This window comes from Lissotriton vulgaris, chromosome 4_1 (genome assembly GCF_964263255.1).
Source record: "Lissotriton vulgaris chromosome 4_1, aLisVul1.2, whole genome shotgun sequence".
In the NCBI taxonomy this organism is placed as follows: domain Eukaryota; kingdom Metazoa; phylum Chordata; class Amphibia; order Caudata; family Salamandridae; genus Lissotriton; species Lissotriton vulgaris.
In genome coordinates this window covers 703,819,276-703,844,328 of record NC_141691.1, presented here as the reverse complement: position 1 = coordinate 703,844,328, position 25,053 = coordinate 703,819,276, and the positions used below count along the sequence as shown (strand labels likewise).

At 44.8% G+C, this 25,053-nt stretch overlaps 1 protein-coding gene across 1 annotated transcript in view; it reads left to right on the top strand.

Annotated features, from left to right (window-relative positions):
• Positions 1–25,053, top strand: part of EEF1E1 (eukaryotic translation elongation factor 1 epsilon 1) — a 44,669-nt gene that overhangs the window by 14,946 nt on the left and 4,670 nt on the right. The window contains exons 2-3 of the mRNA XM_086965006.1: positions 7,785–7,985; positions 23,536–23,631. Coding sequence (XP_086821132.1) covers positions 7,785–7,985; positions 23,536–23,631 — 297 coding nt within the window. The remainder of the gene's footprint in view (positions 1–7,784; positions 7,986–23,535; positions 23,632–25,053) is intronic.

Genomic DNA, 25,053 nt, shown 5'->3' with positions numbered 1-25,053 from the left:
ATTGAAGAGGTACGTACATAAAATTATGTTGAAGGAGAACGCAATTCCAATGCAGCATAGGGTGAGGAAGGTGCCCATTATTGCAAGAGATGAAGTAAAGAAGATGTTGACTGAGATGTTAGAGCAGGGAATTATAGAACAAATTGAGACATCCAGTTGGATTTCGTCTGTTGTTATTTCGACCAAGTCTGATGGGAAGTACAGATTCTGTGTGGATTTGCGCATCCTGAACCAGAATATTGTTGTGGATGATTATCCTTTACCAAACATAAATGAACTGATCTTGTTGTTGAAAGGAGGAAAGTATTTTACAAAACTAGACCTACGTAGCGCGCACCACCAGATTGCATAATGAATCAAAATCTTTGACTGCGTTTATCACTACAGAGGGAATTTATCAATTTACGCGCATGCCTTTCGGGTTGGCGTCTGCTGCTGGCCTGTTTCAGCGTATGATGAGATCAGTATTGGGTGGCATAAAGAACGTAGTGTACTTCCAGGATGATGTTTTGTTGTTTGGTGAAAGTATGGAACAGCATAATGTGATTTTGAGCGATGTTTTGAACAAAATGGAGAAAGCAGGTCTAACATTAAAGAAAGAGAAGTGCAGATTCGCTGTGGAGGAGGTAGAATACTTGGGGTATACCTTGTCAGCTGATGGAGTTAGACCAAAAAGAGATTTGTTGGCATCCATAAGGAAGGCTCCTACACCTGAGGATAAGGATCAGTTGAGGAGTTTCTTGGGTTTGATAGAGTATTACGCGAAATTTGTGGAAAATTTTGCAGATAAGACGGAAAAGATTAGGGCGTTGTTGAGAAAAGGTTGTAAATTTGTTTGGGATAAGGAATTGGAGGGAGTGTTTAACAACATAAAGAAGGAGATTTGTGAGGCTAAAATTCTCACACCTTTTAATACCAAGTTGCAATCTGTGTTAACTGTTGACGCAAGTGGTGTTGGGGTAGGTGCAGTTTTGGCACAGGAACATCCAGCTGGTCTCAAGACGGTAGCGTTTGCATCAAGATCCCTTACCAGTACGGAGAGAAATTACTCGATAATAGAGAGGGAGGCACTACCGGCCGCATGGGGTTGTGAGTACTTTAGGATGTACTTGTGGGGATTTAAGTTCAGATTACTCACGGACCATAAACCTTTGCTAAGAATCTTGTCACCTGGTGGTGCTGGTAAGGGTTCTGCAAGGTTGGCGAGATTGGCGGCACGCATGCAGGAATTTTTGTATCAGGTTATTTATATACCTGAGTGGAAGAATTGCCAGCCGGATGGTTTATCGAGGCTTCCTTTACCATGGCAGGATGTAGACGGGTCTGGCGTAGAATTAGCACAATGTGAAGGTGCAGTTGCAGCAATTGATGATGTTGTTAGTTTGTGTTATGGTGCAATAGGGAGGACGCAATGGAATGATAGTATGGAAAAGGATGAGGTTTTGCGTAGTGTGAAGGAGTTGATTGTAAAAGGAGCCAGGCGGGAAAGTTCTCTTGCGATTGGTGTTAGACCGTATTTGAAGGTTTTGGATCAGTTGTCAATCTTTGATAAAGAAGAAAATTTGGTGATGAAGGATGATAAGTATATTCCACCGTGTGATTTGAAATTTCCCTTATTTAAGTTGGCGCATAAGGGACACCTTGGGCAGTCCCTTACTAAGAAAAGGGTGAGGGAGCATTTTTGGTGGCCGGGAATGGATCAGCAGATATCCGAGTGGGTTGAAGGGTGTGTAGATTGTTTAGAGTGTGAGAAGCGATTGAAAGTGGGCAGTCGGGGTAATCATGGTGAAATAGAGGATCCAGGGTTACCTTGGCACACTGTCTGCATGGATTTCATTGGACCCTGTTGTGGTTTTGGTGTGGGTATGAAATTCGCACTTGTTATGGTCGATGTTTACTCAAGATGGTTGGTTGTGAAGTTTTGTTGTGAAATCACAACCAAGTCTACCATTAACATGATGTCTGAAATTTTTAGAGAGGAAGGGTATCCGGTGAAAGTTATCACTGACAATGGAACACAATTAACTTCGGGTGAGATGGTTTCCTTTTTGAAGGAATGTGGTATCATACATTCAAAAACATCTCTATAACCCACAAGGGAATGGTGTCGTGGAGAGGGCAAACAGGATGGTGAAGGGTGTGATGCAGATGGCTGTTTCTTCTGGTGGTGATGTATGAAGTATGGTGAACGATTTAGTGTGGGCATATCGTACCACAGAGACCAGCGTTTTTGGGGAAATTCCTTTCAAATTGATGAGAGGAAGGGCTGCTGGAACCAAGCTCCTACCTGCATGGATGAAGGAAGGTGTGAATATGGATGAGATGGAAAATTATGGAAAGGAAAATGAGTATGATGAAGGGGTTGTTAAAAATAAGATTAAGGTAAATGACCTAGTGAAGTTGAAACCTGGTCATATTAGCAGTGGTTTGACCAAATTTAGGGGCCCATTCAAGGTTAAATCTGTACATAATCGCTTTGTTACATTGTACAATGGGGATCACTTGAATATGAGGAGGGTTGCGTTGTACAAAAAGAGTACTAGAGATGAGGATGATGAAACTCGTGTTCATGATGATACTCTAGTTGGTCATAAGGGCAATGTGGTTGACTCTCGTGTCTCTTTACAGAGATGCAGACGACCACCTAGTTACCTTAGATTATTTATGTGACGATGCTTAACTGTTTTGCTTATTTAATTTACTCTTCATTTCTTTTTGTTAGTTTCACTTTGATGTATGAAGGGTAGAGGATATGTTGTATTCTCATTTTGTATTACTTGCTCCTTTACCCTTTAAGTTAGTGGTTCCATTTAGATTGTTAGTCTGCAGATGTTCTGTACAATGCTTCTTGTGGGCAGTTGCCTGCTAGTCTTGATGGGAGCACCAACTACTCTCTGTAACTCCTAATAAACCCCATTATTTTATATATATATATACTTCTTGGTACTAGTCTGCTTCCCTTACAACAGAAAGGGAACATCAGGAGCTGCAAGTCTGGCTTGAAGGCTGTGTACCTGCAGAGAGAATTAAGGAGCGTGCCTGGCCCAGCAGGAGTATATGCTGTTGAGGAGAGAAGCCCAGTGTTTTGCTTTTGTGAGGGACACATTGAGGAAGTTGACCACATTCCGGAACGACCCATTTTGTGAAGGGATCGCTTCAGGCAGTTCCTGCTTGGAACTCTACCAAAGCTTTAGAGTAACATATATTGCCAGCCGTCACCCTGCAGTGGATCTGAGAGACTGGTGTTCCCCACTTCTGACGTCCGAGATCCATCATCACAGACAATGTGGATGTTGTAACTGCCACAGATACACGAAAAAAGGGCCACCTTACGACCCCATCAAGCTGCACAGCCTCATATGAATCAAATAAATGCATTGGGTTTTTAATAAAATGGTGATTTTCCTGTGTTGTTGATGAACTATGAATAACCCTAAGAATGAGTGGAATAAATTGATGACTGAGTAAAGCAAGAAGAAAGAAAAGGAACAGAGTAAATTATGGAGAAAAAAGTGTATATAGAAAATCAATTTATTTGATTTATATGAGGCTGTGCAGCTTGATGGGGTCTTAAGGTGGCCCTTTTTCGTGTAAACGTTTTCATTGCAGCGCAAATGGGCGGGCGCGGAGTAAGCTTGCACGCCAAAAGGAGTTTTGGAACAAATGAACATTGTTAAAGTGAGAAGATTAAGATTGGAATAAAGCAGGAGTGCATCTCGCAACCTCTGATGTACATTGTAACTACCACAGACAGACACCCATTGACAACCCGGCCTGGAAGTTGCACTTGTCTTATTCTAGCTCTCATATGCACGTGGCCTGGGAAGGCCATTACTGTTGAGAAAATAAGTGCCACCTTGTGAGCCTGCTGTGCCGAATCCGGCCGGCAGTGGTATTCTTAGTGAGTTTATAAGACAGTCCCTGCAGTTACAGAGCTGTAGGAATGCTGAACACACCTACCCAAACAACCAGAATCACATCTGGAGTTGTCAGGTAAAAGTTGGGCCTAGCGGAGTTGAACGAGAGACTGAAATGGTAGGAGAGTTCTGCTTTATGAACTTTCGCCATGTGAACTCGAATTGATCAAATCTGTTTGAACTTCTACGCATCCAACCCGTGGGGTCCATGTTATATTCCCGGGGTTGTAGAAGTGAGACAATACCAGTAGTGGGGAGGGGGTACCAAAAGGAGTTTAGCGATTCACTGAAAATTGTGATTAAAATTTAAAACCCTGTAGTTGAGAACTCAATTGAATTGTGTAATATTTAGTTTTGTTGCAAAACAAAAGTAATTTTTTTCACTATAAGATCAGTTCTGGGCTGGACAGTACTTTGTGTCTGGTCCGAGATCTTGTCCTCAGCACCACCTGTCTGAGAAGCCTTTGACTGCTTGCCTTCGCTGTCCAGTTAGGTTTTTGAAAGGTGTACTTAGCCCAGTTTGCAGAGCTATAGTAGGACAGACTCTAGGACACCATTGACAAACTACCTCAGCAACCACAGTTGGGACTCCGTAATAGCCCCTATCTGTCTTCTGGTTAGCCAGATGCAGGGGCTGACACCTGGTCATGCAGGATGGCAGCCGCCACGTGTAAACAACTTGATAGTTCAGGGCTTCTGAAACTTGTAATTTACTGGCAAGGCACCTTCCTGCAGTGTGTGATCAACTTTTGTAGGTGGTGCCTGCACTCTGTACACACCAACAGCCTTTCCTGGTTTGCACTAATTTTGGTGCCAGTGGATCTGTAGCACAGATTTCCTGCACTCATCAATACACAAACAGGCCCCCCCCATAAGAGGAGCCTTTTCAAAAGCAGAGTTGCTGGTTTGGCAGGATCCTAATTACTGGAATTTATCAATATTCGGTGCATTGTTTAGCAATAACATTTCCAGTAGCACGAGAATCTTAAAGCACTGCAAGCCAGTTGCTTGTCTTTTCATGCCCATCCACTGTGTTAATCTTTTTATTAAAACATTGCTCAGTGTATATCATATGATACAATCAATTACTATCAATGTTACTTTTCGAGACAGTAAGGTATAGCGTCACTACCATTGTACTAATAATAAACTTGGCACAGGTTGTGGAAGCATATTTCTGATTACATACTGATAATGGTGTTTTGATTACCCGGATAACCATAAACCCCGCTTCCCCATCTAGCTTCCCTACTCTGTCCTTTATGTATCTCTATACAGACTCTATTGTCCCACACTTCAAATTCCCCAGGGCAGCCCCAATGTGATGGCTTACCCGTTCCACCTGTCGGCACCAGTCAAAGTCATCCTCCCAATCCTGGACAATCGGTGGTCTACTTGCGCCCCATGTCTTGCCAGTATTTCTACGCCAAGTTTCCTCATTATACAGAGTAGAAGCCATCTGGCCTCTAGAAGGACTGTAATGCCCGTAACTTTGGCCATGACTTGTACCACTCCCTTACAATAGTGTTGGATTATGGGACAGTCCCAGAGTATGTGAAAAAATGAGCACACCATGTCACATCCCCTAACGCACAGAGCCATATCACACCGGCACCGATCGTGTAGTAAAGAGAAAGAGTAATAGGATCTGTGCAATATCCGTAGTTGTATCATGCGGAAGTAAGCCCTCATGGCTGTTTCTCTGGGGCTCTGATTGCCTCCAGCCAGTCACAGTCTTCAATTAGCCCTATGTCTCCTTCCATGCTTCTCACAAGGAACTCAACCAGACGGGAGTTGTTCATTATTTTCTTATATAACAGTGATATCGCTCTCATTGGCATTGGATCTTGTAGTAATCCTTCCTCCAAAGGAGTGGTCTCTGGCAGTTGCTCTCCCTCTGGCACTTAGCATTGTATTGCATGTCCCAACTGCAGGTATTTAAACTGTTCCGTAACCCCCATTTTGTACTCCTCCTGTAGTTCCACAAAGGCCAACAGTGTGCCCCCCTCCAGATGTCTCCAAGACACTCAATACCTATCCGTTCCCATTTACGGAGCCCATCAAGTTCCCAACTTTCCGCAGGAGATCACTGTCCTTAAACTGAGTCTGTATCTCAACTTGCCTTACCAGCAGCAGTCTTGCTAGTTTTTTTTTTTTTTTAGATCAAGCTAGGGCAGCGCATGCTCTGCTCTGCTAGGCATGCTGTATTCGAGTATGGACTTGAAGCTCCGCCCACTGTCAACCCATATTTTTTTATTGTCTTGTGTCATTGTCCGTTGTAAATGCTGGCTTCTGAATCATTAATTGGCTTGTTAGTCCCTCCTTAGTCCTGCCTTGTCTTCATTTGAAACCTCTCATGAGGACTGGCCCTTCTACTTCTGTTGCATAGTATGTACGGCTTTACTTAGTCTGTAAGCACTATTTTCTTAAATGAGTTTCTCCTACTTCAGGCACAACATGCTTTCCTGCAACATTCAGCATGCTTTTACTTTATCAGCAGCCAGGGACAGTGGCGCCAGCTTCTTTGAAATGAATTAGTTCTCGTATTTACAAGACTTTGAGCTATTGGCATTGTAAATAACAATGTCTTTTATTCATGTGCTAATTATTAAAACCGATAAATAAAGGATATTATCATTTACAATGCCAGTTGCTTAATCTCTCACAAATGCGACACCTATTGCATTGCAAATGCTTGTTATAATTATATAGGACTGACGGGGAACCTCGGTCCCCCATCGCACCCGATCCACTCTGTAAGCGAGATCCTCTATGTCCCCAAATACCCACTCATTCACTGAGCTCAATTGTGCCACCCAATAGTATAACTGAATGTCAGGGATCGCCAGCACCCTTCATACAACCCCCGTTGAAGCTTACAGAGGGAGATCCGTGAACTGCCTTCATTACACAATAGTTTGTGCAATTCACCTCAGACCCGGGGATATGGGTTTGAGTCTCGGTAACGACGCCAAAACCACCTGTGATTGTGGGCAAATCACTTAATCTCCCCGTGCCTAAAATGAATGTGTCCTCATGTAACGTAACTGGTGATATGTAAAGCGCTCTGATGCCTGATTCGGTTCGGGTCTAGTTCGCGCTATATAAAACTCGGCAAAAAAAAAACAACAAAAACTTACAGAAGAAATCACGTGTTACCCTGTATGGGGTATTTTGCAGGATGTATAACATGCGGGGGGGGGGGGGGAAGGTCTGTTACTATGTGTCTAGTTTACTGAACTGTTGCAAAATGAAAGTAGAACTCTGATTTAATCAGTAAAGGCCCAGGAAAGATGCTTGACATGTAAGAAGCCATATAGTAAGAAGGGTGTCTGCATGTATCAATGTATCAAGATTGTACGTTTATACTTTCTGCACAAACCTACATTTGGTGTTTATTAAGGATAGTTTCACCTTTATTTTGTTTGTTTTTGTTTTCCTGTTGATTTAAATATGTGGTTTCGAATTTCCAAAACAAGCATAAGTAAAAAAAAACCTTAAGCTTGTTAAAACATTATTTATCAAGCTCTTAAACATATTTTTATTATTATCCATGGAAATCTATGCATAAATGAAATCTATGAAGACCAACTTCTCGGTGCATATATCTTTTTTCTGCGTTTTTTGTGCAGTCTCAAGGGGTGTGATGGTTTCATCTCCAGTTGATTTTTCTGGAAGAGAGTGAATCTGATAACATTTGCATCTCTCTCATCGCTTTTCTAAAACTGATAACCTATTTTAACTGCTTTTTTCCGAGATTTGCTAACCTATTTTAACTGCTTTTTTCAGAGATTTGCTATCTGCATATGCACACCCGTTTCCTCCCGAATAGATTAATACAATTATCTTCTTTATTTTGCCTTTTAGGTTCCAGTACTGCAGTCAAACAATGGTCCAAGTTTAGTTGGACTGGCCACCATAGCAGCCCATCTAGTGAAACAAGCTAAGAAAGAACAACTTCTTGGGGACTCAGCCGAAGAAAAAGCTATTGTACATCAATGGCTCGAATACAGAGTGACTCGCGTTGACAAACCATCCAGTAAAGAAGACATCTGTACTATGCTAAAGGTAATCAGGGAAGTCACTTAATCTTGGTAGTTAGTTATTGTTTGTTGTTAGTCATTGGCATATCACTTTGGGCCTGATTACGAGCTTGGCGGTGCAGGAGCGGACTGCTATTCCGGTAGACTGCTCCTGCACTGCCAAACCTTTGTGCCCACCGCTCGCCTGAGTATGAGCTTGCTTGTGTCTGGCAGGCTTTTTTTGGTAGTGCCTCTGAAAATAGGCATCGCAATGGGTACGCCCCAAAAAGTTCCTGCACAGCATGGACTGTATAGTCCAAGCCGTGCAAAAACTAGGGTACGTCCACACAGGGGGGCACATGTTTTGCCCCCTGCATGTCTCCCCATGCAAATGGGCAAAAGAGGGACCGTAGGGCCCCCTTTGTTTCAGGACCACCCTACTTTTCATGGAGGAAAGACCTCCATGTCACCGCTGGCAGTCCTGAAACTCATAATATGCATGGCGGTGCCTCAGCGATACCACCAGCATATTTCCGAGGATCTGACTGTCGCCCCACTGCCAGGGAACCGCAGTTCCCTGGCAGCTGCAGCGGTGCAATGGCGGTCCGACCGCCAAAGTTGTGATATGATGGCAGTGGCTTGACCGTCACCACTGCGCCCAGTCTGGCAGTCCTCGGATTGCCTAATGCATATCACTCTTGGGTCCTAATCCAAGACGAACAGTCCCCTCCAGATGGGAACACAAGCATCCCCAGACCAAGCAGATCCATGCAATACTTCACCGATTAGGCCTAACAAGGCCAAAACGTGTCTGGAGTTGCTTGTGTTTCTTTTTGGAGGGCGTCTCATCTGGCATTTCGGGATTGACTCTTCCCTTGAGGGATAAGTTCAGTACAGTTTTGCATAATGTGGGTATTTGACTTCAATTGCACAGTGGGTGAAAAACGATGGGCTGGAATGCTCCATCGAGCGATTGGAAGTGGCTAGACTATTTGCAAGCATACCTCTCGTCACATTTTGTGTGATTTATGGTATCTGTGAGTAGAACGCTAAGCGGGTCCATATAAAGGTTGAAGATGATAGGAGACAGCATGTAACCCTGGAAAACTCTGCAAGTGATGGGGATCTTTTGGGACCTGTTAGTTCACAGATAAAAATTGACCGCTAACCGTGAAGGTTCTGGTAATTACTTCACCAGGAAATGAAGGCTTTGGTCTTAGTTATTCTACATTGTTGGGAGGTTTTAGTAATGCATAATCGTGAGAAGCAAAACATGGATGACCACCTGGGAGCTTAAAACATGTACACTGGAGCTCTATGACCTTGGTCTGATTGTTTTCCAGCCTCACCTAATATCTCAAAGTTGTTTTCCCCACACTTTAAAGTTAAGCCATGTAGCTTATTAAGAGTAATGTTTAGATCACAGATGAAGTAAATGTGGGTGCAATTGGCTCATACAGGTTAGTGCCTCCTTAACCCCTTCGATGCTCATGACGAGCTCAGCTCGTCATGAGGCACACTGGAGCTGTGCTTATGACGAGCTGAGCTCGTCATGTGCACTGAGTATCACGGATTTCCAGCACAGGAGGGGAAAAGTGCTATCAGCCAAGGTGTTAAGCATGACTGGGATCCCGGATCCCCCAGGGTCCATGACAATAAACTGTTATGGGGGCTAAAATTGCAATGTAGAGTTTTGGGGGGAATAGTTCCCTTCCTGCAGCCTGGCTATTTGATGAATTTATTATATAATGCATCTGGGTACAGTTCACTAAAATTCCACAATATTCTTCAGAACATACTGTTATGTTGCTATGACCTTGTATGGCATCAACACTTTAGGGAGACTACTATCCCCATGAGCACACAAATGCAGTCCTGGGAACTGTGAGTGAACCAATAGTCTGTTTACCCTGAGACGACTTGTATGTTCAGTGTTCAAACTAACTGCTACCCGTCTTCGAGTTCAACCAGGGCATCTCGTTATTCCGTACCCACCAAGTCTTTCTGTCTTTTGTGGACCAAACTGTTCAAGGTATGTACCTGTCCCGTACCCCGAATCTAGCACAGCTTGTAAATACTCAGAAGAGTGGATACCTCTGAACTGTCATTGTAGTCACGTATAAATCCTAATTTAACCAGGATATGAAAAGCAAATTATTTGTTTTAAACTACCTCTTCTTTAATGTTTCTGTTTGTCCGGATGTAAGTCCTCTCTACCTCCCATCTTACCTAGAAAAACAGCGTCCATTCTTTAGCGAGGTAAAACAAACTTACATTGGGAAGACCAACTCACCTTTTTTATAATTTACAAATAAACACTCTAGATATGGTCTGAAACGAACCAGCTATGTCGAGCTTAATTAGAGAATTGTTTTCAACAGTCGTATTGTAGACAGAACAATATAAACCGCAAGCTTTAGAAAGCCTCGGGTCGGATGAGGTACCGGCACCAGGACATGCTTCACCGCACAACACAGAAAAACATCCTTTATCTTCTGCTAGTCCATTAACAGTGTGTCTGCTTGAATGAAGGGCAAGAGTCATTCAGCTAGTCTCACTCGTACAATCAAACAAGTGCACCTGGTTACTACAAACTAACCTGCACTGACACAAATCGGCAACTATATGAAAGGTCTATATCCGTTGCTCTGCAGAAATGAAAAATACAAGAACATTTTCACACAGCCACTTGGAATTGCCAACAAAAATCTCCCGGCATGACGTAGATGCTTATTGTTAGCAAAGTATTTTCTAAGAGCAATTAATCTAATTTAAGACGCTGCACACATATTCAATGGTGGCATACTCTTTGAAGTTCATAATTTGTAAACGTACAGGGCTAAACATGACATTTGGGTCATTTTAAAGATCTTTTAAATCTACGCCAGTGTAACATTCCACCCCTGTAAGTAATGCTAAAATGCCGGCTGAAGTAGTATAACCTACTAATGTCTTTACTGTTGTGAACTTGAAGCAGCATTTCGTCCCATTTTCAGATGTCTGTGCTATTAAATGTGTGACTGTTCTGACCCTTCACCAAGAAGAGCTTCCTTTCCCTAATTGTTAGGCCATGTCTTTTCTGCCTAAGTGGGAGTCATTTTAAGAAAAGAGGTGTAAGAGAAAATGAAAGCACAGTCTGTTCTACTGAGGAGGACCTCCGGTACGTGGTTTAATTCTTCTTGTCTTTGCCTGCCATAACGCCTTTCAGCCTACTAAGCGGCCTTGATCACATGACACAGCTCAGCATTTTTGCCCACTTTTTAAAGTGCAAGTGCTTGCAAAAGATCATGGAAATGGAAAGCCGCAAATTTCTAACATTCAAATACATGCATAAATGCTTGTAACTCATCATGGTTAAAACAGAATCCAATGCTTTTACCACATCATGGTTTAAACAGAATCCAATGCTTTTTACCACATCATGGTTTAAACAGAATCCTCTATCGCATATACTATATGTAAAATACCATATTGTTTGCGACAGATCCACAAAAATATATTATTTAATGTTGTTAACCATAAACAGATGCCGGCTTGAATGCACCAAATTTTATAAAAGCTCCCAATCCTGAGCCTGAAATTTAATTCTAAACATTAAAAATAAAAGTGCCCCCCTACCGCAAGTAAAAAATGAAAAATTGAAAATAGCATGAAAACCTTTGTAGAATATATGATTAACAAGCATCCTACTGTACATGCCCTTGAAGTCACTGATTCTGAAATAAGTACGGTCGAGGGTGTTGATAACAATGAAATATTTAAATATATATGTGTAGGCAATAGGACTACTATCACAGAATATGAACAATTCAATTTTCCTACAGTTTCCTATGCTTCCATTTTATTGGGTGTGGGTATACTCACCACACCTATATATCCCAATGACCTTCTATATGCTTATTAAAGTGACTATGTGATACAGTACATAATTATACAGAAAAAAATCCACAGCTAGCCATCAGTTCTTTAGAAATTGTTTTGGGGTTCCAAGTAATTAAATGTGCAAAATATAGCCATGAGCTTCAGCAGGATAATTCTAATAAAGCAAATATAAAAGGGATCTATAAAATATTTCTCAAAGATATCCAAATACAATAAATATACAAAGTCATCATAAAAACCTGATTTCATGCAATAGGAATTAAAGCACTATAGTAAAACCATATGCCTAAGACCATTCTATAAAACCCTGTTAATATGTGAAAAAAATATATATATGTTTATAAATATTTCGAAAATCCCTTTCAAATTCATAACAGACTTATTATACAATGATACAAAATACCAAAAAAACTATCAGTTTGCAACGAATTATATCATGACAGTGGCATAGAATGAAGTTGTACCATGAGAGTGATGTCATCAATCTTATAAAAAGGTATGAAAATCTTCCGGGTTATTTAGAGCGCCTGGATACTTGGAATCAAACTCAAGTATATAACTCGTTTTCAGGTGCCTCAATTTGACCTCTCTATCACCTCCTCTTCTTGTGAAGCTTCAATAGCATAATATTTTAAATGCCTAGGATTGCTGTCCTGTACAGTCTGAAAATGTCTGGCCACCGGGTAATTTTGATCTATATTAATGATCGCCCGGATATGTTGGATACATTTGTGGACAGCCAATTTGGTACTTCCTACATATTTTAAATGACAACTGCATTCCAAAACAAACAGAAAATTCTGTTTTACATGTTAGATGTTGTTTAATTTCCATAACTTTGGTAGAGAATGCAGTTGTGTACGTTTTTACATTCGTACCAAATCGGCAGGCTTTGCATGAAAAACACTTAAAAAAGCTTTTCCTTGTGGTTCACCACATATCCTTGCGGCCATCCTCTGGACTATTGTTGACTAGCATAGTCCCCATGCTCATAGTTTTTCTGAAACTGACAGATGGATTGGGAGGCATCTGACTGCCTATCACCGGATTATCTTTAATAAAATGCCAATTACGTCTAACTATACTTCTCAGTTGTAACTCCTGCCTGGAGTACGTTAAAACCAGCCTAATAGGTTGTAGTGCTGGGGCTATCTCTCCCTGAGGTGCTTTGGACTTTTAAGTTAAAAGGTTCTCTCTATCCTTTGCCCATGATTTTTTAATAGCAGCATCTACAATCTTCTTTCTGTAGTCCCTTGCTATAAACCTTTCTCGACTTTCCACCTGTTTACTCTCCGCATTCTTCCGTTGACTACATATACGTCGGATGTGAAGCATCTCCCCATATGGGATGCTCTTTATTAGATGGGGAGGATGGGCACTAGTTGCGTGCAGGACTGTATTTCCGGCAATAGGTTTTCTAAAAAGAGTTGTAGTTAAGGCATTATTTTCCACTTAAACTATATTTATTTAAGCTGTGCATTTATTCATCAACAAAATTAGCAACGTCACAGAGTCTAACATGGAAGGCTAGGACGAGTACATAAATATCAGCTTTGTTTAAATCTCTGTTTGTGTCCCTTCATCAAAACCCCCATCCTTCCCCTCCTGTCCCAACCTCAATTTCTGAAGCAGTGTATACCAGTCTTCCAGATCATCAGATAATTTGACATCCGTCAGGACAATTTTCATTCTGAGTTCCTCTGCAGCAGCCCATTGTGAGAGTTTCTTCTCTGAAAAAGGCCCTCATTAGACATTAGGCTGTGTGACTAAAGCAACAGAATGTAAATTCGGCACTTTGATAACGCTAGTCCAACAGTGCAAATTTATATTTAATCCTTTTTCTTTTGAGTTTAGACGAAAGTGCTTAATTGACATTTTGATACGTAAACTTACAATGTCACACTATTTATTACCTACATTTTCCCAATATATTTGTATTTGATCACAGCTCCTTGTTATAAATAGTTAGTAGCCGTACCCTTTCTACACCTGTGACAGTCCAATGATCTGTTCATGTATCCTAGACCGTTTCAGATGAGGGTTGATAGGTATGGCATAGAAAAATGAAAATGTGGCAATTGGAATGTCTAGAAATTGATTGTACATGCGCACATGATTGTTTCAATTGTCTCCAACTCACTTGCTCATATTTGCTGTAACAGCAACATTGGTTTCTGTTTGTTAGCCTTCATTGCCTTATTAAGTCTCTCCACTGCAGCGGTGCCATGGCCCAGTTTCAGAAGCTCAGTCAGAACTATAGAATTGGTGGCATTCACATGGAACTCCGACTAGATCTCTCTCGCCATTCTAGTCACACATGCATACCGAAGGAATTGCCCTGGTCCCATCCCCAAATTGGAGTTGTGCCTCCTCAAGTGCCCGAAAACGTCCCCGGGGTAGAAGCCACCAAGCGTAAATATACGCCGACCGCCCGCCATTGAACCATGGACATGTCTGATAATTTTCCTGAACAGCTGCAAACACCAAATCTCCAAAGATCTGGAGAATTGGGAATGCTTAATCATCATACACACCACAACATCCCATGCAGCAGCAGCTTGGCAAGCCACATATGGATAGTAACTCTGCAACCCTCATCAACAAGACAGGGAGCGGATCTGCTATGCAGCATCCCCTCAGTAGTCTCTTCTCCCAGTTCTCCTTATAGAGGCACCACTGCACCGCGGGTTGAAAGTGCACCGCTTCCATGACGGAAAGCCCCAGACCCTCACTCCACTCTGTTTAATTTCAAAGTGTCCAGGCGTACCCTGCTTCTTTTAGCCGCCAAACCAGTGATATCAGGAGAGAAACTGTTTTTTTGAAAGTGAAGCCCGGATTTTTACATAGTGTGTTTCGGAAGTGATATAAACAACCGTGTGAATACACCCTCTTTGCAAGCGCAACATGATTAGTAATTGTTATGGGCAGAGTATTCCAAAAGGCAATAGACTACCTCAATCCTGTCAAAACGCTATTTACGTTACTTGTATATTGTAATTCTGTTGCTTGCAAGACCAACTTAAATGTCTAAACAGGTGCATTTCCCAACGTATCCCTGTATTCAGGAGTATGTCTGAGGTAGGTCCAGCTAATCTCCCCAGAGGAAAGGACACCATTTTTACACAGACCAGTTGGCAGTTGCATACTCAATAGTTTTGAGTTTGGCAAAAAATATTTGGCAATGATACATGTGGATCATGTAGATAAATCAATGTATCGTCTGTATACATTGAGACCACATGTGTCACATCTTCTATCTTAATCCTCCACTTATGTAACACCTTGTGCAGTCTTATCGCTAAGGGTTTGAAATTCAATGCAAACAGCAGGGGCAACATGGGGCACCCCTGGCTGGTACCACGCTTCACACCTTATCCGGCGGTTCCCACATTTCCCAATCGTATTCTACCCATGGGTCTCATATAAAGGAGTTGTATATATCTTCAAAAAGTCGCGCCAAAGCCCAACCTCTGCAACACTGTGAACATATTATGCCATCAATGTGTTAATATGTTTTGTATAGTGAAGCACATGGGTATTTTGTAATGTGTTTCTTCCTTGAATGAAAATGCACTGGTCACCATGTACCAATCACAAGACAATCTATTGGCCAACACCCTAACTACAAATTTGGCATCTGTATTTCTCATTGGTCTATAGTACCCTGGTTCTTGGTCAGGTTTGATTGCCATTATTCTGACCGCCTCACTCATGGTGTCCAGAAATTTCCCTAAAACTGTGGCCTCGGCGTACACTTCTAGTAGTTTATCACGAATCAAGTGTGCAAATATCTGGTTAAACCTCGGAGGAAACCATGTAAGACTAGTGTCTTGTTACACTGCATATCTTTAAGCACCGCCAATAACTCCTCTTTTATAAGTTCCTTTTCCAGACTCTAATTTGTGTATCTGTGAGTCTCGGTAATGGAAGCCCTGCCAAGTACTCTCTGGGAGTAGTTCCTCACTCTCCTCATGGGCATTTTTATCTTAATTCAAAGTATTGTTGAAGAGCTGCATTAATGCTAGCCTGTGTAGAATCCCACATACCAACAGACTTTGTGACTAACAGTACCTAAGGGAGTGGTAGCCCTCTACACGCCTATCATCCTCTCTTTGAAGCTTTTGCCTATATTATCCAAGTGTGAATCTATCTGATGTGCTGCATGCTCCCTTCAGTAAATTTGGTGCAGTTAACGGGTCTTTTCTTGCCACAGCATTCAGAGGTTCCCTACTTTGTAATCCAGACACGACTTTTTTGTGTTGTAACAATTCTTTTTTTAAGTTGCTGTATTCCAACCACTTTGCCATTAGCACTCACCCCTTGCGCCTCACCACGCACCTAAAGGCCTCTCATTTGTTGGCTCTAGTGCCTTCGTATCCCAATTAGTCTTCAAATAAGTATTAAGTACTTCTCCCATCTCATCTTGGAGCACCAGGTTTTGAAAGGCTTCTGGTCGTAGTTTCTATAATCGAATTGGGGCTTACATGATGTACCAAAATAATCTATCATCAATAGGGAGTGGTCTGAAAGGAACCTATATTGTTATTGTGCTGCATCAATCTTGACAGCTATTTTGCTGGTAACCAAAAAGCTGTCCAGTCTGCTATATGTTCCATGTGTTAGTGAATGACGAGTATTCATGTTTATTGGGGTGTGATTCTTGCCATATATCTAGACAGGTTCATCTAACCTTCATTTACTGCAGACTTTTGTCATGAGTGACTTTGTATGTAACCAGGGCCGATGCCGATCTATGTCCCTATTGAGGGTGCTATTAAAATCCCGGCCCATATAATCTGTGCAGTCATATATGGCGTGATCACCTCCATAATTTCCCTGAAAAAATTACCACTGTCAACATTGGTGGCATATTCATTGACAAAGCAAATCTACCAGTGCAGAAGGCCATACACTAAGTTTCTTAGCCTTAACTGTCGTTCTTTGGTGAGGCACCATGCGGAGGTATTTGACCTCTTAATTGATGAGTGTCCTGATGCCCTCTTCCTTACAGAAACATGGCTTACCCAGGAAGCAGTGGCGGAGCCATGGCTAGCTCTCCCAGATGGTTATACGCTTAACTGTATTAATAGAGCGGGCGGGAGAGGGGGCGGTATTGCTGTGGCGGCAAAAGAAGCTTATGCAGTCAGCCTGGCCAAAGAGGGGATAGCTGGTTGTGAAAGTGGTTTGTTTAAAATTAAGCTTAGTTGTAATCTTACAATGTCCTGTCTTTTAATCTACAGACCTCCTGTGCCTTCTGGTACTTTTCGAGAAGATCTAGTGAATAAAATTGGACACTTGGCCAGTAAGGCGGCAAATTTTACCATCTTGGGGAATTCAATCTTCACCTTGAGATGGAAGGGAAGGCTGAGATTGCCAGTTTTCTGGCGGACTCGGAAGCCTTCCAGTTACCGTAACGTGTCATAGTGGGTACTCATGTTGCTGGCCACTTGCTGGACCCTATCTTTTCCAACTTTAGTTGTTTACAAACTTTCCTCCCGGTCCCTCAGGCCTGGACGGATCATTCATTAGTGACATTCTCTCTGCAGTGGCGGGGTAGAATTGATGCGGCCTGTCCAGCCACTATGAAAAAACGGCCATGGCACAAGCTAGACCACAATGTGCTTGCTTTGTGGTTGGCGTAGCGTAGAACCCAACTTCCATCAGACATCGAGGGGGCTAATTCGTGTTTTCATGACTGGTTGTTGGCTGGTCTGGACAGTTGCATTCCGGCCAAGCGGGGCGGCAAAGGACGTGGGCTTTTGAACCCATGGTTCAACGACTCACTAACTCAGGCAAAGAAGGGGTGTAAGCATCTGGAGCATGCCTGGCGCCGCTCCTACGAGGCTTCTGCAAAACTAGAATATCGAGCGGTGGTTAAGGCTCATCATAAGCTTATCCGAAGAACGCGGGCAGAGTTTGTAGCCAATAAAATCTTGGTCAGCTCCAACCCCGGCAAGACAATTTTCGCCATGCTCCAAAATATGAAGAGTGCGGGCATGACCAGTGCCTCTCCTATAGCCTCTAACCATCAATGTGAGGCTTTAGCGAACCATTTCGTGAACAAAGTGGAGCAGATTTATCAGGGCCTCTCTAATGAGACTTATCAATCAATCAGATTTATAGAGCGTGCTACTCACCCGTGAGGGTCTCAAGGTTCTAGGAGGGGAGGGGGACTGCTACTGTTCGAAAAGCTTGGTCTTGAGTTGCTTCCTGAAGGAGAGATGGTCCTGGGTCAGCTGTAGGTGGATGGGGAGGGAATTCCATGTCTTGGCCGCCAGGTAGGAGAAGGATCTGCCTCCGGCGGTGGCTCTGCGAATGCGTGGGTCGGTGGCGATGGCGAGGCTGGTCGATCGCAGCTGGCGGGTGGGCGTGTTGAAAGTGAGGCGGTTGTTAAGGTACTTGGGGCCTAGGTCGTGGAGAGCATTGTGTGCGTGGGTGAAGAGTCTGAACGTGATTCTTTTGCTGACCCGGAGCCAGTGCAGGTCTCTCAGGTGGGCGGAGATGTGGTTGTGGCGGGGTATGTCCAGGATGAGTCGTGCGGAGGCGTTCTGTATGCGCTGGAGTCTTTTCTGTAGTTTCGCCGTGGTTCCAGCGTAGAGGGCGTTCCTGTAGTCCAGTCGGCTGGTGACGAGGGCCTGGGTGACTCTCTTCCTGGTTTCGGTGGGGATCCATTGGAAGATCTTTCGGAGCATGCGTAGGGTGTTGAAACAGGATGACGAGACGGCGTTGACTTGTTTGGTCATCGAGAGGGAGGAGTCCAGGATGAAGCCCAGGTTTTGTGCGTGGTCCGTCGTCTTGGGGGTAGAGCCCAGAGCAGGGGGCCACCAGGAGTCGTCCCAGGCGGAAGGGGATGATCCCAGGATGAGGACTTCCGTCTTGTCTGAGTTCAGTTTCAGGCGGCTGTTCTTCATCCACTCGGCGACGTCTTTCATTCCTTCGTGTAGGCTGGTGGTGGCGGGGTCGTTGGTGAGGGAGAGGATCAGCTGGGTGTTGTCGGTGTAGGAAATGATGTTCAGGTTGTGTTGGCGTGCGATGGCTGTGAGGGGGCTCATGTAGACGTTGAGGCGGGTGGGGCTGAGCGAGGATCCTTGAGATACGCCGCAGATGACTTCGGTGGCCGCGGATAGGAACGGGGTTCTTCCATCGAGGAACAAGATGATCCACTCCAGTGCCTTCTCTCGGATTCCGGTGTTGCTGAGGCGCTGTATCAGTGTACGGTGGCATACTGTGTTGAATGCTGCAGAGAGGTCCAGGAGGATGAGGGCAGCTGTTTCCCCGTTGTCGAGCAGGGATCTGATGTTGTCAGTGGCTGCGATGAGGGCGGTCTTGGTGCTCTGGTTAGCTCGGAAGCCGGACTGTGAGGGGTCGAGGGATCCGTTAGTTTCGAGGAAGGCGGCGAGCTGTTTGACGGTCTTCTCGACGACTTTGGCAGGAAAAGGGAGGATCAAGATGGGGCGGAAATTCTTGAGGTCGGTGGGGTCCGCTGTCGGTTTTTTCAGGAGGGCGCTGAGCTTTGCATGCTTCCAGCTCTCCGGGAAGGTGGCGGTGGTGAAGGAGATGTTGATGATGTCCCGAAGTTGGGGTGCGATGATGGAGCCGGCCTTGTTGAAGACGTAGTGGGGGCAGGGGTCAGTAGGTGAGCCGGAGTGGATGGTGTTCATCGTGCGGGTGGTGTCTTCGGTGCTGACCGGGGTCCAGTTGCAGAGGGTGGTGGTGGGGGGCGTTGGTTCGGTGGTTGGGTGCGTGGTCTGTGCGCCGAAGCTGTTGTGTATGTCGGCGATCTTGCGGTGGAAGAACGAGGCGAGTGAGTCGCAGAGGTCTTGCGAGGGTGTGATGTCATTGTTTACGGCGCTGGGGTTGGAGAGCTCTTTGACGATGCTGAAGAGTTCCTTGCTGTTGTGGGTGTTGTTGTCCAGTCGTTCTTTGAATGTTGTCCTTTTGGTGGTGCGGATCAATTGGTGGTGTATGCGTGTGGCGTTCTTGAAGGCTGTCATGTTTTCTGTGGTCTAGTCGTGTCACCATGCTTTTTCGAGGGTGTGGCAGTTTTACTTGGAGTTTTTGAGTTCGTTGGTGAACCACGAGGCTTTCTTGCTGCCGGGTCTGCTGGGTGGGTTCTTCAGAGGTGCAGGGTCGTTGGCGCAGTTGGTGAGCCACTGTGTGAAGTTGCGGGCTGCTTCATTGGGGTCCGTCGTGTTGGCGGCAGCGTTCTGGCTGAGGGAGGTGATGAGTTGGTCCGAGGTGATCTTGCTCCAGCTCCTGCGGGGAACCTGTGGTGGGTCATGGTTCTCCTGAAGTTGAAGTGGACGCAGCTGTGATCAGTCCAATGACGTCCGGTGGAGTGGCTGAAGGAGATGTGTTTGCTGGAGGTGAAGACTGGGTCAAGCGTGTGGCCGGCGTAATGGGTGGGGGTGTTCACCAGTTGCTTGAGTCCGAGGTTGTCCAGCAGGGTGGTGGTTTTGCTGTCATTGTTGTTCTCCAGGTGGAAGTTGAGTCCGCTAGGAGGATGTAGTCTGAGGAGGTGAGGGCGTGCGGGCTGATGAAGTCCGCGATGGCTTCGCTGAATTGTGTGCGTGGTCCCGGAGGTCTGTAGATGAGTGCCTCTGAGGGTGGTCTTGGGGTCGGTGTGTATCTGGAAGTGAAGGTGTTCGCCGGCGGTGAGGGTGTCGTCTGAGTTGGTCGTGATGCGGATGGTGCTTCTGTGGATGATGGCGATGCCCCCTCCGGTCTGGTTGACGCGGTCCCTCCGGGTGATCTTTTATCCGTCCGGGTTGGCTATGGCGGTGTCGGGCGCTGAGGAGGCGTTCATCCAGGTTTCCGTGAGGAGGGCGACGTCTGGTGATGTTGTGTCGAGCATGTTCCAGAGTTCGACGGCGTGTCTGTGGACGGAGCGGGTGTTGAGCAGGATGCACTTGAGGTGGTTGTTGCTGGTGCCTGGTCTTTCGGGTGCGGTGCAGGTCCGGAGCCAGGTGTAATTGCAGGCTTGGCAGGTGAAGGGTCCGTAGGTGCGTTTCGGGATGGCTCGGTAGCAGGCGGGGTTCCGGCCGGCGTTGAGGGTGGCGGCGGCGTAGGTCCGTCGTGTGGGCTGGCAGCGTCGGGGGTCCTGGCCATGGGCGCGGACCAGGCGCGGACAGGCGCAGGCGGGCTTGCCTTTGGCGCGCCCGCTGCGCGTACGTGCGGTCCCCGCCATATATGGCAAAGTGGGAGGGAGGAGCAGCTGGGAGGCGGGAGCGAGGTGGCGAATGGTGACCGGGGATAAGGAAGGGGGCGGGCCGCAGAGGAGTGACGGCGGAGAGCGGGGGGGACAAGGGCTGGAGAAGCTGACACGGCGGGAAAAACAGCGGCGGGAAAGGCAGACACAGGAGGCGGCGAGGGGAGAGCGGGGAGGACAAGGGCGGGAAAAAATGTGACACAGCGGGAAAAACAGCGGAGGAAAAAGGCAGTCACAGGAGGCGGCGGTTAAGGGTCACGCAGGCCTGAGGGTGGGAGCCCAGGCAGCAGGAGTGGCGGTGACCAGGGCACACGGGGGCCGTGGGGTGACCGGGTCTCTGGCTGAGATTGTCATCTCTGGTGGGGCGGATACTACGGAGGGCAATTGTGTGTCATCCCTCCCTCTGCTGACTCCCCAGGAATTTGAGGCCTTGTGCTTTAAAATTAAGTCTGGCTGTCCAGCGGGCCCAATGTCGTCTGCCCACTTTCGCCAGATCCATTCTTCTATTGCCCCCGTGGGCCTAGAATTGGCCAATCTGTCTTTAAAATCAGCCTCTGTCCCCAGGGCGTGGAAGCACGCTAAAGTCATTCCGTTGATTAAAAAAGCCATTTCTTGATCTGGAAGACCCTGACAATTATCGCCCTATATACCAGCTGCCTTTTTTGGCTAAACTGGTAGAAGCGCACGTAAACTCCGTTCTGTCTAAGTTTATTGACGAGTTTAACGTCTTTTGATGCATCTCAACATGGGTTTCGCCCTCGCCATAGCACCGAGTCAGCGCTCCTGGCTGTAACGGAATCCATTCGGAGTAGGCTGGATATGGGAGACTCCGCGGCCTTGGTCCTTCTGGACCTAAGCGCCGCTTTCGATACGGTGTCTCATGCGATCCTTCTTGAACGCCTCAACAGTTCAATAAATTCTTCATTTCGAAAATGTAAACCCTTATCAGGCCTGAATACACAAATTTGTTCTATCTTTTCAACGTAGAATCTCAAAAAAGCCAATATTCTTCTGTGCCTTATTCCAAACGGGTATTCTCCCAAGCGTGACAAAAAAGCCAATATTCTTCTGTGCCTTATTCCAAACGGGTATTCTCCCAAGCGTGATCCAGACCGGCGACACTGGGCATTTACAAATCCAATGTGCCTTGGTCTCTGAGCTAAAGATTGCATTGACCATCTTAGTTACTCTACTACATATTAAATGATGTGGCTTGTCCAACAATGATCCCCAACAGCAAGGCGCTTAACATCTATTTCTTAGTTTTACAGGAATTGATTTCAAAAGCAATTTGCCCTTCTTTCATCCTGGGGATAAAATGTAGGTTCATCTACGGACATGGGTTCGCTAAAGGAGGGATAGATACTTTCTACCTTTTCCTGAAAAACCAAGATCACTACAGAAAGCCTAAGAACTGTGGCTGATACTTGCCAAATAGGCCGGTTTAAAGAAGGAGTGAAGAGCTGAAAATGTAATCCCCTTCCCGAGCGGAGTCCTGATTCTGGAGGAGGATGCTGTTGCCCTCCGAGATGGAAACCATGCTGGTGATGGTAGCGCCCTAGTGCCTATTAAGGCTAGAAAACTACTGTTCAATAGGACTCGAGTACCAGCAAGTAGGAGTGGGGAAAACTTCGCCATCTAGTGACTACTTGCATGTGTTATAGCTGTGGCCTAAAAATATAGTAGTTGGACCTCACCTTAACAGGACTTCAGCTATTCTTTCACTGAGAAAGGTTGGTGGGGTATTGCTAATTGTTTCACTTGGTAGTGTAACCTAGTTTAAAAGGGTACAGCGCTTTGTGTTCTATCAAATGCATTTCCCCTGGAGGAGGTAGTAATGTTAAATAGTGAGAACCACCACTCTTATTGTGGGTGTCTGGCTTTTGTTCAGTGGCTGGTCACTGATTTTCATTAACATTAGCAAAGATCCTGGAAGCAAGTGCATCTGGAACTGGTAGCAGTGATGCCATGTACCACACAATAATTATATGGCTGAACTGAAAACAATGTACAAGCTGTGGTCCTCTATCCATGGCCATCTTTTCTCACCTTCAAGGTAGCAAAAAATGTGGTGTCTGCTTGGGCGCTCTTAAAGGTTAGGCCTAGATGTGGTGCCACATAAGTCAGTTTCTGGTACTTTCAATGCCCTGGATCATGGAACTTTATTATTCAGCTTTGAAGTAATTGGAGGAGAGACGGTCATATGGTCGGTATGTAGTTGTCAGATCTTTTCTCCTATACTCCGCTGTTACCTTTCAAAATGTAGTCATATGATATGACGCATGCTAGAAGTAATAGAAAAAACATTTGTAGAAAATGCCGGATGTGTTGTGGATTTACCTAGTCGATTGTTGCACCCTCAACCCCTAAACCAAAATATCCTTCAGAGAATGTATATTTTAGGCGAGATTTTACTGACAAATTGTTCAGTAATGAATGGTGTTTTCTAGTTGTTACTTGTCCTTTTATTAGGTGAGAACTCACTAGTTTTTTTTCTTTCTTTTAGGATCTTAACTTGTATCTTGAAGATAAGGTCTATTTCGTTGGAATGAGATTCACATTAGCTGATATTCTTATGTATTACGGACTGCATCCAATAATGGTGAGTTATAATATTATAGCTGATGATCTTGTAAAACACGATTTTCTTAATTGTTTATATTAAATTGATCAAGGGGCACTAGGATTGATGTACCACCTGTTTGGTTTTCTTTTCTGCTAAGGAGATTTGTTATCCTAGGCTGATCTCATGATTGTCAGCACATATATAATTGGAGTCCATTTTTCACGGATTCCCCCCAAAATGAATAACCCTTTTCATGCTGTGGTGTTTTGTGCTACGCACCCTCCCCACACCATTTTTCGTAGTTTTGCTGCAAGGCCATTTGTTTTTAGGCATTGCTAGCTATTTATTGACTTCTACCCTACACAGAATTGCCAAACTGACTAACAAAAATTCTGTTATGCTTACTACAGAAATGTCCTTAACACCATATTTCTTGGGGCTTTCAAATAGACAGTGGCCTATGCATGCAGTTCTGTAATCATGGCAGAATCTCTGATTATATAGCACTGTCCATTTCTTGACTGATTCCATTAGCAGGCACCTAAAGAAACTATGAGACTACATATGTCTTAATTGTTCACATCCTAAGTGGCACACACCCTTCATCCTGATTGGCTGGACAAGAGAAATTACAGAACCTGGGAATTTTTCTTGCTGTTATAAAAGAGATTGTAATCCCTTTCGCCCACCCTCACGGAGAAGCTTTTCAGTCAGGAAGGTGACAGTTTTACATGGATTTGCAGAGGTCTGAGGATTGCTTATATAACAGACATGTATATTTTTTTTGAGTTTGGTCTCTCCACATCTTAAGACCAGAAAATGTTTAACTAAATGTCAGCAAAATAGTAGGTGTATTGTATCCTGTGGGTGGGTTCGGATATAGGGACCGTATTGATGGGAAGTAGGCCCTCCTTCTCATTGGAGGGCAGTTTGGAGACCTTGTACTAAGGTGGCAATTGTGAGATTCGTACTCTGCAAAGGAATATGTACTTGGGAAGAGTGATACCCTTATATCTCTATCAGCTGAGTCCAGCTATTGGTGCTTTCTTTCTCATCTCGAATGGTCATGGTAACAAGCTAAGTGCCACTAATGACTAGCATCTTTGAGGTTTAAGGTTTTAAGTGTAGGCCCTGCTCCTCACTGCCTTAGCTATGCATCTTCTTTCAGTGAGATGATCTTACATTGCTGCAGCATGTGTTTTGCTACCTGTGTGCTGTGCGCTACACGCCTGGACCGCACCTGCGCCAGGGACCCTGCTTCTCAGATATTCCACCGCTACGACGCCAGCACCCTTTTCGCTCTCAACCCGGGACGCAACGCCACCTGCCAACTAGCATCACCGAAGAAGACCCTTGGACCCTTCGCCTGCAGGAACTCCAGTCGCACCCACAGCCACTCCATCACGCCAGCTCCTCTTGCCGTCCAACATCACACCTGTCTGGCTCAACTGCACCCTC